Below are 19512 nucleotides of genomic sequence, written 5' to 3' on the forward strand. Positions count from 1 at the left end.
CAAGCGTATGGAGCGCAAGGCCGTGCCCACTTCCCGGTAGTATGTATATCTAAAAGTTGAAGCTCCTGAGTCCCAATACAATTCTGTAGCAGTGTCCCCTACTTATCTTACGCCATTTATAACATTGTTATTTTCTTAGTTGACAGAGGGTCTTTTGGACCCCCATTGGGCTACATGTGCACCACCTAAAGTTACAACCCTTGAAACCACTATGGTCCTAGTAATGCACAGAGGCCCTTTCAGATTTTTTTGGGCGGGACATTCTCACTCACAACCAAGGGGGCTGTGTTGTAGTTTTTTTTGTAGTGCCTTTATATGTCTGATAGGTTGTCGGCCCACGTGTAAGAAAACTTAGCTTCTCCTTAGAGGTGCCAATTGCTGGTGCTTATAGTAGAGCTGGCATTACTTAGACTAATGTAGTATATGGACTTAGGGAAACTCTCCAGTGAATCTCATCCTATATGTCGCATTCCTCAGTCACTTTAAATCCAACTTTCAGATTTTTAATGTGTCACTTGACATAAATACAGAATTTTGTTTCTGCTGTTCTTCTGAATCTGGCCTGATTTTTCTTTTGTTCCTCAGCCTCTCCATTCCTGAGATATGGCGTCCTGTTTCTTGTATGTAAATCTATTTTTTTTATCTAAGCGCAGGAGGCGCTCAAATTTTTCTGTGGGCGCCTTCTAGAAGACCCCTCCCAGTTGGTTAAAAAAAAATATACAGGTAAGAAAGGGCCATATCTCAGGAATGGAGGGGCGCATGAAAAAAAGAAAAACAAAGCCGGATTCAGGAGAACAAGGACATTTACACCTGTTGAAAAAAAACCCTATTTATGGCAAGTGATTGGTGCTATTCTGTAGATAAGCCATAATTGACTTTTGTCATTTTCATCCCTTTTTTCAAGTCATGCATGTTACGGATCTGCAACTCAGGACTAGGGTAGAAGGCGGAAAGGCTGACCCTGCACTAGGACTAGGCTGAAACCCTACGATAGAGTGGGCGACCTATTCCTTATTATTATTATTATTATTATTATTCCTTGTGAATAGACCCACCGATGTTTCCTAGACTAAACTCAAACGAAGACCTATAGGTAGGGGGAAGGGGATCCCTGAACGACTTAGGGACTGGGAACAAAAACTGGTAACCTCCTAGTAGGGAAATAGAGGAAGCTGCAGAAACAAAAACAGGCAGAACTAGAGGATCCAGAACTGCACAATATCACACACACCAAAAGCAATCAAAGCACCAAGCCAGAACTCTAGCGGATTAACACTGTTGTCCACCAAGGACTGGGAGGCAGGTCCTGGGTAATAAAGGGTTATACAATCACCTTAACAAAAGGCCCCGCTACACATAACGATGTCCCAGCGATCCCACCAACGATCCGACATGGATGGGATCGCTGGGACAACGTTAGGCTGATCGCTGGTGAGCGGTCACATACACAGCCCCTCCAGCGATCAGGACCAGCGAGCAAGCTGGTTTCTAATGTAAACATTGGGTATCCAGGAGCCGCTGCTCTTGGATACCCACTGTTTACCTTGGAAACCGGCGTACACGCTGGTTTCCAAGGTAAACATCGGGTATCTAACAGACGCGCGGCTCCTGGATACCCGCTGTTTACCTTGGAAACCAGCGTGTACGCTAGTTTCCAAGGTAAACAGCGGGTATCCAAGAGCCGCGGCTCCTGGATACTTGATGTTTACATTAGAAACCAGCATCCAGCGTCGCTGATCGCTGGTCTCTCGCTGCCACACGCAGCGATGCGTGCTGGCCAGCGGGAGACCAGTGATCAAAAATTGGTCCAAGACGATCGAGCACGATCAGCGATACCCGGCAGGGGGGCCGGTCTCTGATTCCCGTCACACACAGCCATCTCGCTGGTGAGATCGCTGTGTGTGACGGGGCCTTAAGACAAACCCAGCACCAGAGGAAAAAGACCAGCAGCCAGAAAACCACAACAAGATGGCGGATGATCAAAACGAAATAGAATCTAACAATGCAGGCCTCTTCATGTTCTTCAAAAATATCTGCCCTTCAAGATTTTGCAAAGTTGGAACGTGCTGATAAATATGTCAAATGCAGCTGTTCTGGCTCCCTATAGACAACCAAACCCATCCTAAATGGGCTCATGAGCATCCATTATCTTACAATTTAAACAGGGCGTGCTCCTGACCTTGGTTCTGATTCTTATGATTAATCTTCTACAATTTAGACTCGTATACACAAGCCAGGCATTTATTTTCTTGCTTGTGCGGATATTAGAATGTTACGCTATTTTTCTCATTTGTGTTGTATGTGGACGTTTCCCCTCAACTGAAGTATTCTGAAACCGTAGAAACACGTTTCAATAAAATTCTGAAATACTTATTCTGTTCCTAATGTGTCAACTATTCACCATCTAAGTCTAAGGAGCAAAGAGAACAAAAATTTTGCTGAATACCTAATACCGGTGTCTTACATTTATACGTTTTGAAAATATACCAGTAATATAAGTATTCCATTTCGCATATTGTCGCCGGATTTCAATGGGCGCCGTTGCATCTATGTGTTTTGAATTGCAGTCACAGTGGTTGTGTTTATCTACCCATTTTACTTTGCTAGAAGGTGCTAACTTTATCTTTTTGCATTTCCCGTTTGGGGGTACGGCCAGAAGCGTAACGACTGCAGTCGCAGAGAAGGGTGGTCAGCTGACGCTTGCGCCTACTTTTAGTTGGATATGTGTCTGTAGATGCAGATTCAGCTGAAATGCATTGCTACACCCAAACCCACGCAGGTCCTTGCACTGCAATACATGCTGCCGGCCAATTAGGGGCCAGCAGATGACGTCAGGGTGCAAGTTACTGTTGGCGCATGGCAGTGATGTCATGCGCTGCCCATCACTTGCACATTGAAATCAGGTGGCGGCTAGAGGAGTGAACGCGTCGTTGGGGCGGGAGAAAGTGAGTAGAATTGTTTGTTTTTTTAAGTGTTGAAGAACAGAAACAAAACAGGGGTTAAATATATACAGTGCCTACAAGTAGTATTCAACCCCCTGCAGATTTAGCAGGTTTACACATTCGGAATTAACTTGGCATTGTGACATTTGGACTGTAGATCAGCCTGGAAGTGTGAAATGCACTGCAGCAAAAAAGAATGTTATTTCTTTGTTTAATTTTTTTTTAAATTGTGAAAAGTTTATTCAGAGGGTCATTTATTATTCAACCCCTCAAACCACCAGAATTCTGTTTGGTTCCCCTAAAGTATTAAGAAGTATTTCAGGCACAAAGAACAATGAGCTTCACATGTTTGGATTAATTATCTCTTTTTCCAGCCTTTTCTGACTATTTAAGACCCTCCCCAAACTTGTGAACAGCACTCATACATGGTCAACATGGGAAAGACAAAGGAGCATTCCAAGGCCATCAGAGACAAGATCGTGGAGGGTCACAAGGCTGGCAAGGGGTACAAAACCCTTTCCAAGGAGTTGGGCCTACCTGTCTCCACTGTTGGGAGCATCATCCGGAAGTGGAAGGCTTATGGAACTACTGTTAGCCTTCCACGGCCTGGACAGCCTTTGAAAGTTTCCTCCCGTGCCGAGGCCAGGCTTGTCCGAAGAGTCAAGGCTAACCCAAGGACAACAAGGAAGGAGCTCCGGGAAGATCTCATGGCAGTGGGGACATTGGTTTCAGTCAATACCATAAGTAACGTACTCCACCGCAATGGTCTCCGTTCCAGACGAGCCCGTAAGGTACCTTTACTTTCAAAGCGTCATGTCAAGGCTCGTCTACAGTTTGCTCATGATCACTTGGAGGACTCTGAGACAGACTGGTTCAAGGTTCTCTGGTCTGATGAGACCAAGATCGAGATCTTTGGTGCCAACCACACACGTGACGTTTGGAGACTTGATGGCACTGCATACAACCCCAAGAATACCATCCCTACAGTCAAGCATGGTGGTGGCAGCATCATGCTGTGGGGCTGTTTCTCAGCCAAGGGGCCTGGCCATCTGGTCCGCATCCATGGGAAGATGGATAGCACGGCCTACCTGGAGATTTTGGCCAAGAACCTCCGCTCCTCCATCAAGGATCTTAAGATGGGTCGTCATTTCACCTTCCAATAAGACAACGACCCAAAGCACACAGCCAAGAAAACCAAGGCCTGGTTCAAGAGGCAAAAAATCAAGGTGTTGGAGAGGCCTAGTCAGTCTCCTGACCTTAACCCAATTGAAAACTTGTGGAAGGAGCTCAAGATTAAAGTCCACATGAGACACCCAAAGAACCTAGATAACTTGGAGAAGATCTGCATGGAGGAGTGGGCCAAGATAACTCCAGAGACCTGTGCCGGCCTGATCAGGTCTTATAAAAGACGATTATTAGCTGTAATTGCAAACAAGGGTTATTCCACAAAATATTAAACCTAGGGGTTGAATAATAATTGACCCACACTTGTATGTTTAAAATTTATTAAAATTTAACTGAGCAACATAACTTTTTGGTTTGTAAGATTTATGCATCTGTTAATAAATCCTGCTCTTGTGTGAAGTTTGAAGGCTCTAACTTATTTGCATCTTATCAAACCTGCTAAATCTGCAGGGGGTTGAATACTACTTGTAGGCACTGTATACCATGATGGGCCCAGGATGGGGACATATATCTGATGATGGGAGACATGTATACGAGGATGGGCCCTTAATGGGAGACATATGTACCAGAATGGGGGATGTACAGTATATAACAGGATGGGAGACATATATACCAGGATGGGCCAATGATGGGGACATGTATACCAGGATGGGGATCATATATACTAGGATGGAGGACATACATCATATACCAGGATGGGGGTTATGTATACAGGATTGGTTCAGGATAGGGGACATATATACCAGGATGAACCCAGGAAGGGAGACAAAAATACAAGGATGGGGGACATATATACTGGGATGGGGGACAAATATACCATGAAGGGGCCAAGGATGGGGGACATATATACCAGGATCAGCCCAGGATGGGTGACATTAGCACAGGATGGGGGACATTACTACATAATGGGGGATGGGAGGGCAACAGATATGTTCTTATATGATTTAGAACACTACGAGGGTCCGTACATCTGACCAACATGTGGGGAGAGGGGAAGGGGTGCAATTCCAAATTTTGCACCAGGGCTCATCAGATTATAGTTATGCCATTGAGTGTGGGATCCTCGATTTTGGTTGAACATATTCCGACTCGTTTAAGATTATTTGTGATTAATATATAATAAAGCCAGTTCCTACAGTTTCTGAGTTAATTTGTAGGACTAGATCCAAGAGAAAGAAGAAAGTCTCCTATTGTGCAGATACGCTGTGAAGTCTAGGGACCAAGTTGAATTAGGTGACGTTGTTGTGGCTCACACAATTGAATCAAAATGCGCACTAAAAAGTTCAAATGTGTAAGTATAATAAAAATGGCAATAAAATTTAAGGATGCAGACAAATTTCTTTTTTTCTAAAGAAATAATTAACTTTTGTTAAATAGTTTTATATTTTGATCAGACTTTTACCTGTCCATGTCAAATATGCTTACCTTTTATATTTTTTTATTTCATTTTTGTATGGGGAAACACGATTTGATTTTTTAGGTTTTTCACTATTTTTAATCTTTTTGTTTTACTTTTCACTGTATTTTTTAATACTTGACCTGACAATCATTTAACTACATATTATAATACTGCATTATTGTGGAATATACTGTAAATCATGGTCTTCCCATCGGCACCCTGTAACAGCATCGTGGGGGACAATTGGCGCCCAGTCACCCTACTGGCCAATAAAATTTCAGTGATCAAAAGGGTAGTCCGACCTTAGGCTGCAAGTTGCGCTGTGAGGATTCTCCGATGCTGGGAGCAGGCAGTAATGTGATCACAAGTATGCAATTGGCATATATGCGGTCATATGCTGACTAGACTGTGTGACACTTCTAGTCAGAATGTGGCCGGAAGTAAGCAAATCGCATACTTGCGGTCATGCTATGGTCCACTCGTTGGCACTAGAGCATCCTCACAGTGCGCAGTGCATATGATATGAGGGTTTACAAGTCTGCAGTTCCATAGAGAGACTGCAGACTTGTAGCCTACAGCCGGACAACCCCTTTAAGCAGCAGGGAACAATCTCTAAACGCTACTGTTAGAAACAGGTGTTGGCTGTAAAACACAGCCAGCATCGGCCCTGTGTGGAGCAAGCTCAGCTCCTGGGGCTATAGACTCCTTCAAATACATCTTGTATTGAATTGCTCCAAGTTATGATCATATTTAAGTGAAGTTATTGATAGAATTAATGTGTCTGTATGTTCTCCTTACAATAATCTTTGGATTTCAGGTGGTTTGCACTTTGGGGGACATTTTCTTGCTCGATATGATGGTATTTTAAGAGCTTTAGGCCACTCATAAAGTTATTTTCCATCTATAATTGTGACCAAAAAAAAACCCTATGTCATTCAATTGATTAGATATTTGGGAAGAGTTATAACACAGGAAAACAAAGTATATTTTTCTTACTTATCAAACTAGAAATATTTCTTAATATTTAGGATTTTGCCTGTTATGCGTAGTATAGTTTAGTTTGACGTTTTATTTATCCTTTAATAAATGTGGTGATTTTGTTGTTGAAACCTTACATTATAACATTATAAAGTTTTTTTCATCCTAGCAGGAAATATTTTTGTATTATAGATGACTTTTCTGGAAATTTAAAAAAATATATATTTTTCACTCTATTTGGAAATTCCTTTGTAGTTTCGGTGTCTACAGCCTAAACGTACTCACTATTCTGAGTTATCGATGCGCTATGAAGGCATGTTGAGGATGTGGGTTACCTGTCTTTGGCGAGAAAATAGGTTTGTGTTTTTTTTATGTGCCAACTGGTCTGCATCCAGATGTAATATAATCATACAAGAGGCACGATAATAGCAAAAAAAAAAAAAAAATTATTTGTGTAAGGAGTAAAACATGGATCACATGTCTCCAAAAAAAGGAAAAAGTCTACCATTTTTTACACAAAGTCCCTCTCTGTGATGTCCTCAAACCTAATGGCTGGACTCTTCCCAGTATGACCAGTATCATGTTGACTTTTCTTGGGTGTTGGCAGCCTGAAACAAGCCAGCCCTTTAGAAATAGAGAATTATTAGCAAATATTTCTTTACAATAACACAAATCTGACTGATTTAGCGTTGCTTTTCCCTCTGTTCTCCCGCAGATACCCATTCCCAACAGTGTTCAGCAGCTGCAGCAAGAAGGACTTGGACTCCAGCCTGGAAAAGGGAGTGGGCATGTGTCTATATAACATGCCTGAAGTTACGGAATCATTTGGAGAACAGAAGTGTGGAAATGGATATGTGGAAGAAGGAGAACAGTGTGATTGCGGAGAACCTGAAGTAAGAGGTCTACTGTGTTCTCATGTATCATGATGATATTATTGCAAAGCGCCAGATTAACTTGGTGGTGCGCACTTTAGAGAAGATATAGTGGTAACATGATGCCAACACTAGGACTCGATCCACCAGTGGTGGCCGCACATGGACATGGTCTTTGCCACAAAAATAACCTATGACTCTTTGACCCCAATTCTTAATCAATAGTAGGTTGTAAAATTGGTTTCTTCCTATCTGGAATGTGGAAATGTATGGTCCCCTCTGGAAACAGGACTTGGATGCAAGTGCTACCTCTGTATGGCCAACAGTTATGCCCATGTGGTACAGATCTATGTTATAACATATAGAAATAACTTATAGAAATGATCACACATACATCTCAACCTCTTCTTGCCCAGATAACATTTCTGAACAACCATTGTGTGAACCTTTGTGAACAGTATCTAACGACCTACTTATTAGTGACTGCCAGGCACATAAGTGGCAATTCTAAACATTCTAAACATCTGCATCAAGACTGCCCTTTGCCCTTACGGAATGTTATACACATCCTGAGTTCTGCTCCCTTCTTCTGGGTCCACTGCCCTGTGTTGTGCTCCACGTTGGATTTTGCAGTTTGTCCGGCATGGATCAATGACATCATCTCCCTACATAGACCTATTTAAGGCCTATTGACTGGCACACCTGTGTTTTGGGATTGAGTCTCTAGACTTCTATGTTTGGTGTGCTCCACCTTCTGTCCACACTGTGCTTTACTTGCTTCATCCCTACTGGGTTCCACGTCATCCATCCAGGTGCTCTTGAGATTCCAGAGTGTGCCAAGTCCTCACTGTCCATGTGACTTTCAGGTGTATCAACACCCAGGGTCCGTGTACCCATGGAGATCTGGGGCTTAGAGGATCCATCTCACTTGGAGAGACTTGACATAGTAATTGGAATCAACCAGTCTTTCTGTCTAAGGCTGGATGTGATAACAGGTTTAACCTAGAGAAAACATTCACTTTCTAAATATATTACATTAGTTTTCTTGCTCTGAATGTACAGACTGTTTTGTACTCCTAAACAGTATTCAAGATTCAGCAGGCTTCAGAGCTGAAATCTCCAAGAATTCTTTGATGGTTAGAGTGAGCGGATTGTTTGATATTTGAAGTTGCGAATTTTCCCCCAAAATTAGATTTTCGTTGAGTAAATTTGCAATACTAGAAAACTTCTGATTGTTCGGAGAATACATGAGAGAGAGAGACTGTGTGATATCACAGCTACAGGGCATAATGGGGATCCCTGCATGGCCACGTAAAACATTAGCTCTTAGGGCTCATACTCACTGACGAGAAATACGGACGGGTGCAATCCGATAAAAAATCGGATTGCACTCGGACCAATGTTATTCAATAGGTGAGATCTCATTTGCGATTTTTTTTTTTCTCAGCCGAAATCAGACTGCGATTCTCGGACAAGACTCACCAATGCAAGTCAATGGATGCGAGAAAAAACGCACAGCACATGCACCATTTGTGTGCTGTCCGTTTTTTATGCACCAGTGTCCTTAGAAAGGCCGGCATTTCATATCCGGCTGCTGTAAAATCACACTGACATGTCAAAAAAAAATAAATACATGTATACACATATATTTATATTTGTTAGAGATACATATAGCAAAATAGACGTTAGTTCAATTGTCAGGTTCTGTAAAATAATTGCAGAACCCAACAGGATATGACACATGGTTTACATATAGTAAACCATGTCATATCAAAATGATTTATATATGTCAGTGTTTATTAAATAGTTTAGTGTGTGTTGGGAAAAAATTGGAACTCTAGGGGTTAAATTAAAGGCTATAATCACGGAAAAAAATTGTGTGGGCTCACGCGGTATTTTCTACGCCAGAGAGGGAAACCCAGTGAGTGTGGGCAGATATTAATAGCCTAGAAGGGACCATGGTTATTGGCCCCCATGGCTACAAACATCTGCCCTCAACTACCCCAGAAAAAAGTGAATCTATAAGATGCGCCTTTTCTAGCACTTAGCCTCTCTATTCCCATTGCCCTGTAGCAGTGGCTCATGGGTTAATAATGGGATAATGTAACCTTGCTATTGAAAGGTGACATTAAGCCGGGTTAATAATGGAGAGGTGTCAATAAGATGTCTACCATTATTAATCCTATAGTAGTAAAGGGTTAAAAAATACACACACACATTAATTAAAAATTATTTTAATGAAATAATTACACAAAGTTTTTGACCAAATTTATTATGCTGCCAATCCAACAGAATCCCTTGTTCTCCTGTAACCAAAAAAAAATTAAAAAAAACAACAATATCCATACCTCTCCGCCGTTCAGTCAGGTCCCCCACTGCAATCCATCACAAGGGGTTAACTAGATTACAACCGGGATCGGTGCTAATGCTACCGGCCCAGCTGTAAACCACTGCAGAATGAATTAAATCATGTCTGCGCAGGCGCTCCGGCTGACTGGAGATGAACTGATTAGCGTGGGAAAGTTTCTGAACTTTTTCCCATGCTCCTGAGTTCACCTGAGGTCAGGCGAGGACACCGCGCAGCCTCACTGACTACCGCTGACGTCACAGAGGCTGCGCGGAGTCCCTGGCTGACCTGAGGTGAGTGGCAGTCCCATTAGAATGCAATGGTGGCAGTCCCATTATAATGGGGAGGTGGCGGCCTGTTAGAATGGAGTGGTGGTGACCCTGTTAGAATGGAGTGGTGGCGTCCCTGTTAGAATGGTGTGGAGATAACCCCATTAGAATGGAGTGGTGGCTACCCCATTAGAATTAGTGGTGGCGAACTCATTAGAACGGAGTGGGGTGCAGATACATTATAGTGGAGAGGTGGTGACCCCATTCGAAGGGAGTGATGGTGATCCCATTAGAATGGAGTGGTGGTGGTCACATTAGAATGGGCGCCACTCCATTCTAGCGAGTCATTTGAGAACACAGTTCTTGAATTTGTGATATCTTACTAAGACCATATTAACCCTTTAGTGCTCTCAATAAGCAGGTTATTAAGAGATCAAAAACTTTCACTAGTACTGAAACATAATTTCCATCTGCAAGGTCATGCCATTTCTTAATCTTGAAGCTGTTGCTCAGGAGTCTTCTGAGACTTGTCCTGCTCCATTGAACAGTATTATTTACAGGCTGTATTGGAAGAACTGTTAAAAATATCAATCTCAATTTTATATTTAGTAGGGTTAGTAACATGAGAATAAGGCTGTGAACTAGAAAATGATGAACACAGGTAATTACTGACGAGGGTCTCCAAGTGTGTCTTTTAATATAGTACTACTAGTAACTCTGTAGTCATCTGGAGCGGTTACATCTCCTGCTTATATTATTCGTGCTTTTGTTCAAAATTACTTTTGATCCTGTAAGTAATGGTATAGAACTTGGTGGAACTTTATGACACTGACCTTAGAGGGATTCTCCAGTTAAGTGTTATCGAAAATACTGGCACTGAAGTGACGTAATATAAGTCACAGCCTATAGATGATGCATACTCCATGATTTCTTTTCTCCAGACCTTGCTGCTTGGTTGTTGATCGCCCACCAGGGCAGTGGGGTACTCGGTACCGGGCCGGTATCTCAGAGGGAAGTGTCACCGTTGGTCCGGTGACCTGGTCCGTGGCCCTGGGCGTCCATGTAAAAGGGGTAGAGTGATGGGGATAAAGTTGTTGAGATGATTCGTGACGCAACCTGTGGTTTCCGGTCAGTTTGACCAAAGCTGTAGGGTTGCTTCTCTGGGACAGATGGTGTGGTGCAGCAATGATGTTGAAGCTCCCCACAGGTGGAGCTGTAGTCCCAGGGCAGTGTAGATGAGGTTGGCAAGTGGGGAGATGGTGTAAAGAAGTAGATGTAGCAGAGCCGGGTGTAAGGCGCAAGAATAAGTGGTGGACACAAAGGCATGTAGTTCCAAGGCTTTACTCACAGTCTGGTGCACACAGATGCCCGCTTCGGTGCCGTGTCCTCCAGGTCAGGGGCTCAGCCAACTCCCAGGCAAGGTAAAGGACGCCTTTCCAGCACTCCTCCAACATGTGCCTTCTCTGAACGTCTCCACACTAGCGCCTAATCTGAAGTTCTTGTAGTTGCGTATTAAACTCAAGTTCCTCGTTCTTGATGTTACTTAGAACTCTACTTGTACGGCAGACAGCTTAAGCCTGCTTCGGGGACTCCTTGCTATCATGTCCCGGCTCAACAACGTTGCTGTTGTGCCCCCAAGTCTTAGATGGGAATAAAGTGGTGACGACTTCTATTCCTCCGATTTCTGCTGCAAGAACATCAGTATCCATACAACCTTGGGGACCGGACCCCGGCCATGCGCTTCAAACTTGAGGAAGGGCTCTGCTCTGACCCTAGTCTTTAGTTCTCTTCTCCTTACGTTCCGTACTAAACTATTTTCCTTTTGAAGAATCAGGCTTTCTATGGCTCTTTCCTGTGCCAGCAGCTCCAGGTCACAGGAGTCTGCTGCAGAAATTCCTTCACTCCATCCCTCTCAGGGGATCTTCTCTCACAGACTGACCTTTTCCTAATATTCTCCTGCTCTCTTGTGCAGTCTAAGCTCCACCCACCTCCCAGCACTTTTCGTGTTCCAAGCAGGGAGCCACAAAGGTTGCTCTGCTACACTACTGGTGTGCGTGTGGGATGTGAGTGTTGGAGTGTGGTCAGGTCCCTCAACCTTACCTGGATAGTGGGGTACCACACCTGAGGAGGAGGTGCAGTACTTCTGTGGCGACTGAACCCTCCGGTGCACCACAGTTGCATTTCCCCTCAGTTCCATTCGGTCGTTGCTATGTTCTGTAACTGCAGCCGGGCTACAGTGCTTTCAGGCATCTACAGTAGTCTAATACACGCCTCCTGTTCTATAATTGGTTCTTGCTGCTGCTCAGTCTCTCCCCCTGAAACCCTGCTTCTTTAGATTGGCTGCTGTGTATAACAACATTTCCTGGAAATCAGTGGATGATCTATTGTAAGGGCTGGAATGTCATTCTTGCCAATTCTTCTTGAACATCAAAGAGGCTACCAAATAAAAACATCCGAGACCAGATAGGAACTCTCCTATGGGTCATTAAAACCTCCTTGTACAACAGTACTTCTGTAAGGATTCTTGCGTGTCATATGGCCAGGAAACAGGACATGGAAGGGTTAGAGATGGGTGTTGCCTTAAACGAAACATTCGGCAATTATAATCCTTCCAGTAGACCAGGAGAGCACAACATTTTTTGGTCAAAGGACCACATTATTATTATTCATTATTATAGCGCCATTTATTCCATGGTGCTTTACATGTGAAAAAGGAGCTATGGCAAACCTATTAGAATAGAGTGGTGGTGGTCTCATTAAAATGGAGTGGTGGAGGCACCATTAGAATAGAGTGGTAGTGGATCTGTTAGTATGGAGTAGTGGATGCCCATTTAGAATGAAGAGGTGGCTGTCTTGTTGGAATGGAGTTGTAGCAAATCTATTACAATGGATTGCTCATTAGAATGGTGTGATGGTGGTCCCATGAGAATAAAGTGGTGGTGGTCCCATTAGAATGGAGTGGTGTGGTCCAATTAGAATGAAGTGGTGGTGGTCCAATTAGAATGGAGTAGTTGGTGGAAATGATTCAGAAGGATCTAGATAAGCTTGAACAAAGGGTAGCAGCTTATAGAATAGTATTTAACAGGGAGAAAAGCTGGATTCTACACCTGGGTACGAAAAATGAAAATTACATCTGCAGAATGGGAGGAATAGAACTAAGCAACAGCACATGTGAAAAAGACTTGGGTATACTAATAGATCACAGACTGCACATGAATCAACAGTGTGATGCAGAAGCAAAAAAAAAGCAAATGCAATTCTAAGATGTATTTAGAGAAGCATAGAGTCTAGATCAAATGAAGTAATTATCCTTCTCTACTCCTCCCTGGTCAGGCCTCATCATTAATACTGTGTCCAGTTCTGGATACCATATTTTAAAAAAGACATTGGAAAAACTGGAGCAAGTTCAGAGAAGAGCTACCAGGTTGGTGAGCAGATTGCAAAGTATGTCCTACGAGGGACAATTAAAAGATCTGGGAATATTTAGCTTGCAAAAAAAGGCTAAGATGAGACTCAATAGCTGTAGAAAAAGCTTTTTGATGGTGAGGGTGATCAATGAGTGGAACAGACTGCCACGAGAGGTGGGAAGTTCTCCTTCAATGGAAGTATTCAAACAGAGGCTGGACAGACATCTGTCTGAGGTGGTTTAGTGAATCCTGTGCTGCATTGAGCAGGGGCTTGGACGTGATGACCCTTGAGGTCCCTTCCAACTCTAACATTATAGGATTCCATGATTCTGTAATTCTCTGCAGCTTTGCAGCGCTGGAGTCCTGGGTTCAAATCCCACCAAGGACAACATCTGAAAGGAGGTTGCATGTTCTTCCCGTGTTTGCATGGGTTTCCTCTGGGTACTCCGATTTCCTCCCACATTCCAAAGATATACTGATAGGAAATTTAGATTGTGAGGCCAGTTCACAACAGCGATGATAATGTATGTAAAGCGCTGCAGAATATGATAGCGCTATATATGCAAAGCATAATAATAATACATGAACACAGCACTAGAACCAATGTCAGTACATGAGTAGAGCATCAGAACCACTGTCAGCACTTGAATGCAGAACCATAACCACTTTCGGTACTTGAATGCAATGCCAGAACTATCGTCAGTACATGAATATAGTTCCCAAACCAACGTCAGTACATGAATTCATCGTCAGAATGGCTGTCCGTACAGATGCTCCCTCACACTGCCCCTCTATAAAATACCTCCACGCTCACTGCCCTATTCCAAAATACCCCCCCACAATGACCCTCTATATACAACTCTGGCAAAAAATTAAGAGACCACTTCCAAATGTTCAGTTTGTCTGATTTTCTCTTTATAGGTATAGTTTTGTGTAAAACGTAAATTGTTATTTTAGCCTACAAACTTCTGACAACGTGTCTCCGAATTTCCCAGCAATAAATTTTGCTTGTTTTTTTCTGAAAAGGCGAAATAGTCAAAATTAGAAAAAATAGCAGTGCTTTCAGACCTCAAATAATGCAAAGAAAACAAGTTCATAATCATTTAGAAACAAAAATACTAGTGTTTTAACTCAGGAAGAGTTCAGAAATCAATATTTTGTGGAAAAACCATGATTTTTAAAAACAGCTTTCATGCGTCTTGGCATGCTTGCCACCAGTATTTCACACTGCTACTGGTGCAAAAATGTAAGCAGTTCTTCTTTGTTGATGGCTTGTGACTATCCATCATCCTCTTGATTACATTCCAGAGGTTTTCAATGGGGTTCGGGCCTGGAGAATGGGCTGTCCATGACAGGGATTTCATGTGGTGGTCTCTTAATTTTTGCCAGAGCTGTATCTCCCCCATATAATATCCCCTACACAATCCCTCTCCATAATGTCCCCCAAATACTGCCCCTTTCCATATCTCCCCCAAATTGCCTCTTCCCAAGTAACCTCCAGTCCACTGTCCCTCGCTATTCTATATCCCCTTTGACAATCCCCGTTAATTGCCCCGTAATGACCCTAACTGCCCCAAATTGCCACATTATGTACCCTCATAGTGACACAACCCCTTTATTCTTTACATTGAATAAAGTCTTACAATGAGTCTTAACATGGGAGATCCTTGAAAGATGCTTTAAATATACATTTTTTTTTATTTTTTTGACCTAATGCCAGGATTCTGCAGACTGGCAACATTGGAGCATCGTCTCACACTGAGGTGCATTCTCCTGTCCTGTCGGATAATGTTATTTACTGCAAAACTTTGCAAAAATGATGAGTCTAATAAAGAATAATAAGGGTTTAATCACCAACAGATGTTAAAAGTGTGTCCTGATGATTGGAATCCTGGCACCGAGTAGAACAGAAAAACATGAATCAGTTTGTATTCTCCAATTATTTTAGAATATTTATAAAATACATATCCCTATCTCCCCAATGTCTTTGTTCTTAAAGGGACTGTGAACTTATCATTTTTTTTTATTTATTTATTTAAAAAATAGAAAATCCCTAAAAATAATACAATAAAGTAAAATCACCTTTATCGAACCCGTGCCACATCTCTTTAAATGCTGCTGGAATCCATATTACTTTATCTGGCTGAACAGACATGTGACTGCGGCAGCCAATCACTGGAGGTCGCAAGTTCATCATGCCAGAATAATATGTGCAGGGACTAGCACTATACTTTCTGCCACACGTGTGACATGTACATTGGCAGTACCCATCCAATTGTATTATGGCCTCTGGGGACCTATATCTGTGCCCAAATATAATGGGTCAAAAAAATTCTAAAAATTAAATATTAAAGTATATACAGTATATATATATATATATATATATATATACCTATATATACATATCCCAAAATGGTAGTCCTAACATACTTATGTCAGTGCAAAAATATTTGAAAAAAAAAATTATGCCTATTGAAAAAGCTAAATTTGTGCCATCTTGAAGACCTAAATGGGTCTTGCTCTACAGAAGTTGAGCATCTTTTATTTAATATTCACTGAATTATTCCCACCAGTTTATATGAAATTTAAAATATGTCATGGTGGTCCGATTCTGTTTTCGCAAAGTGGAGTGTCAATTGACTTGATGGGTAATCTGGAGTTAAGTGACCCACATGTCCGGCATGTCAATGCTTCTATGCACCGCCTTAAATCTATAGTCCATGTCCATTAGGTTTTACTGCTCCTGTCGATGTGCGCCGCACCTGCCGCGCTCATGAGTTACGATCAATCGTTCTTCTCTGCATGCGAATGTTTAAAACGTATTTCACTTAAGCCAGCAAGCACTGAACCCTCATCATTTACATGCACGGGATCATCCCTCCTCGCCTCTAAAATGCACCATCATTTCCGAAAAATTAATCATATCTCCAATTGGATGAATTATTTCTGATTGCATAAAGTTCTCCTGGTTTCAATAGCGTGTGAAATGCAGAGCAGAAGAATAGAAAAAAAAAATTAGAGGTTTTTTTTTTTTTGTTCCGACATTGCATCTGAAAAGGAGGTGATTTAACATGACAAAGTAGGATATCTTTATGTTACATCGTTGCCTAACAGTGTGGGGCCCAGCGTTACGAACCGCGCAACAGAGAAATTCATCTCCTCCGCCTGTGTCGGCTCTGCCTGCTCTGCCACTTTTATTGATTACAGCTCACAGATTCTTGGGGGGGAAGTTATTTTTTATTTTTTTTTTTTTCTATCTTCTTGGAACAGGGTTTTACAAAGTAAACAATGTGCTGCCAAACTGTGCACAAAATCTATTAAAAATAGCAGAAAATGTAGAAAAAAAAAGGACACTGGATAGAAAAAGTTTCTGCAAATGCAAAAAAAAAATCTATCTCATTTTTATCATTTTAATTAAAAGAAGGAATCTACTTTATTCTCCAATAAGTTGTCAAGATGTCATTCAGTGGGGGCTGCAGTTATTTATTAGCGAGTCAGTTACCGGATTGATTACAGTAGATAGAGAAATGTATAGAGAAACTTCCGTATTTTGCGGTTTATAAGACGCACCGGATTATAAGACGCACTCCAAACTTTGAGGAGAAAAATAGGAAAAAAAACTTTTTTTTCAATAAAATGGTGGTGCCTCTTATTGCTTACCGGGGGTGGGGACTGCAGAGAAGCGGGGTCCCAGGGTCGCTGCTAGAGGAGGCAAGAGTGGCATGTTGCTGCTGGCGGTAGACTGGGATGAGGGGGTGTTCCGATGTGGTCCGCTTGGCTGAAAATGGCTGTGGTGCTCTGTGGTGTGAGGGCTCCGCCTGAATTTTGTGAAAGCCCGGAGACCCTCCGCATATCCATTACTGCAATGCGGTGGCCACCGGGAAAATGGCCGCCGGGTCGGCGCATGTTCAGATTGAGATCTCGACAACGAGATCTTGGGTGCCAAGATCTCGTCTCTGAGATCTCAATTTGAGCATGTGCCTCCCCCGATGGCCATTTTCCCAAAGGCCACCGCATCGCAGTAATGGATATGTGGGGGGCTTTGGGAAAATGACCTCCGGGAGCGGCATATGCTTAGATTGAGATCTTGTCAACGGGATTTCGTGTGCCAAGATCTCAATCTGAGCATGCTCCTCCCCCGGTGGCCATTTTCCCGGAGGCCACTGCATTGCAGTAATGGGTATGCGGAGGGGCTCTGGGCTTTCACAAAATGCTGGCGGAGCCCCTCGCACCACAGAGCACCGCAACCATTTTCACCCGCAGCGGCGCACATCGAAACAACCCCTCATCCCTGCCTATGGCCTGCAGCATCTCGCTACACTTTCCTCCTCCTCCTCAATCTGAGCATGCTAGTCCCCCGGTGGCCATTTTCCCGGAGGCCACTGCATTGCAGTAATGGATATGCGGAGGGGCTCCAGGCTTTCACCGCTCCTCGCCCGCACCACAACCACATTTTCACCCACAGCGGCACACATCGAAACACCCCCTCATCCCTGCTTGTGGCATCTTGCTACTCTTTCCTCCTCCAGCAGCGGCCATGTGACCCTGCTCCGCCGCGACCAGTAAGATATATCCACATTATAAGACACACCCCCATTTTCCTCCCAAATTTGTTTAATTTTACTCACTTATACAGCGCCATTAATTAATCATTGCTTTACAGACATTATTGGCACTGTCCAGAAGCGTAGCTAGGGTTTCGGTTCGGGGGGGGCGAAACTTCTGAGTGGGCCCCTAACTAGGCAACTATTACAACTCGGTGACGCACCTTAATAGTGGATGTAGGAGATGACTGCGCTGTTACTGAAAATAATCCCTATATAAAGACCAACATGGATATTACCGCAATATGGTCAGTCCTACAAAACATATGTGATTACTGCACAGGTATAGTTGCCGTTGACGTTCTTTCTGATGGAGACGGTCACTTTTCACATCTTTTCCATTTGGCCCAGACTGACATGACAACTCCTCCAGCCACAACTCTGCTACAGAGAATACAACAACGACACATTTCACTTCTCATATTCCAGCCCCATCACCATCTATCCCCAACCTGCACAAACCCCTCATCCTGCTGAGCCGCTGCTGCCGTATGTGTCCCTATTACTGCACCTGATATCCCAATGCTGAGCCGCTGCTGCCGTATGTGTCCCTATTACTGCACCTGATACCCCAATGCTGAGCCGCCGCTGCCGTATGTGTCCCTATTACTGCACTTGATACCCCAATACGGAGCCTCTGCTGCCGTATATGTCCCTATTACCGCACCTGATACCCCAATGCTGAGCCACTGCTGCTGCCGTATGTGTCCCTATTACTGCACTTGATACCCCAATATTGAGCCTCTGCTGCCGTATGTGTCCCTATTACTGCACTTGATACCCCAATATGGAGCCTCTGCTGCCGTATATGTCCCCATTACCGCACCTGATACCCCAATACTGAGCCGCTGCTGCGGTATGTGTCCTTATTACTGCACCTGACACCCCCTATACACACACGGCTCTGCTCCACACCCCCTATACACACACGGCTCTGCTCCGTACAACTTGTACACATGCGGCTCTGTTCCGTGCACCTTGTACACACGCGCTCTGTTCTGTAACCTTGTACACACGCAGCTCTGCTACATACACGCTGTACTCACGCACCTCTGCTACGTACACGCTGTACACACGCAGCTCTGCTCCGCACACCCTGTACACACGCGGCTCCACACCATACACCTTGTACACATACGTCTCCAATCCGTACACATGGCACACACGGCTCCACTCCGTACACCCCGTACACACACGGCTCTGCTCTGTACACCCCGACTCCGTACACCCCGACTCCGTACACCCCGTACACACACGGCTCCGCTCTGTACACCTTATACACACACAGCTCTGCTACATCCACACTGTAAACCCCTCCTGAGCCCACACAGAAACTTACACACTGTCCCAATCAGGGCTCACAATCTAGATTCCCTATCAGTATGTCTTTGGAGTCTGGAAGGAAACTGGAGAATCTGGAGAAAACCTATGCAAACATGGGAAGAACATGCAAACTCCTTGCAGATGTTGTCCTTGGTGGGATATGAACCTAGAACCCCAGGGCTGCAA

General features: G+C 43.5%; 1 protein-coding gene across 1 annotated transcript in view; it reads left to right on the top strand.

Annotated features, from left to right (window-relative positions):
- The window catches only part of ADAM12 (ADAM metallopeptidase domain 12), a 771113-nt gene that overhangs the window by 618037 nt on the left and 133564 nt on the right, over positions 1-19512 (top strand). The window contains exon 12 of the mRNA XM_073552776.1: positions 7220-7397. Coding sequence (XP_073408877.1) covers positions 7220-7397 — 178 coding nt within the window. The remainder of the gene's footprint in view (positions 1-7219; positions 7398-19512) is intronic.

Source organism: Dendrobates tinctorius, unplaced genomic scaffold, assembly GCF_039654945.1.
Source record: "Dendrobates tinctorius isolate UK_male_01 unplaced genomic scaffold, ASM3965494v1 ptg000196l, whole genome shotgun sequence".
Lineage (NCBI taxonomy): Eukaryota > Metazoa > Chordata > Amphibia > Anura > Dendrobatidae > Dendrobates > Dendrobates tinctorius.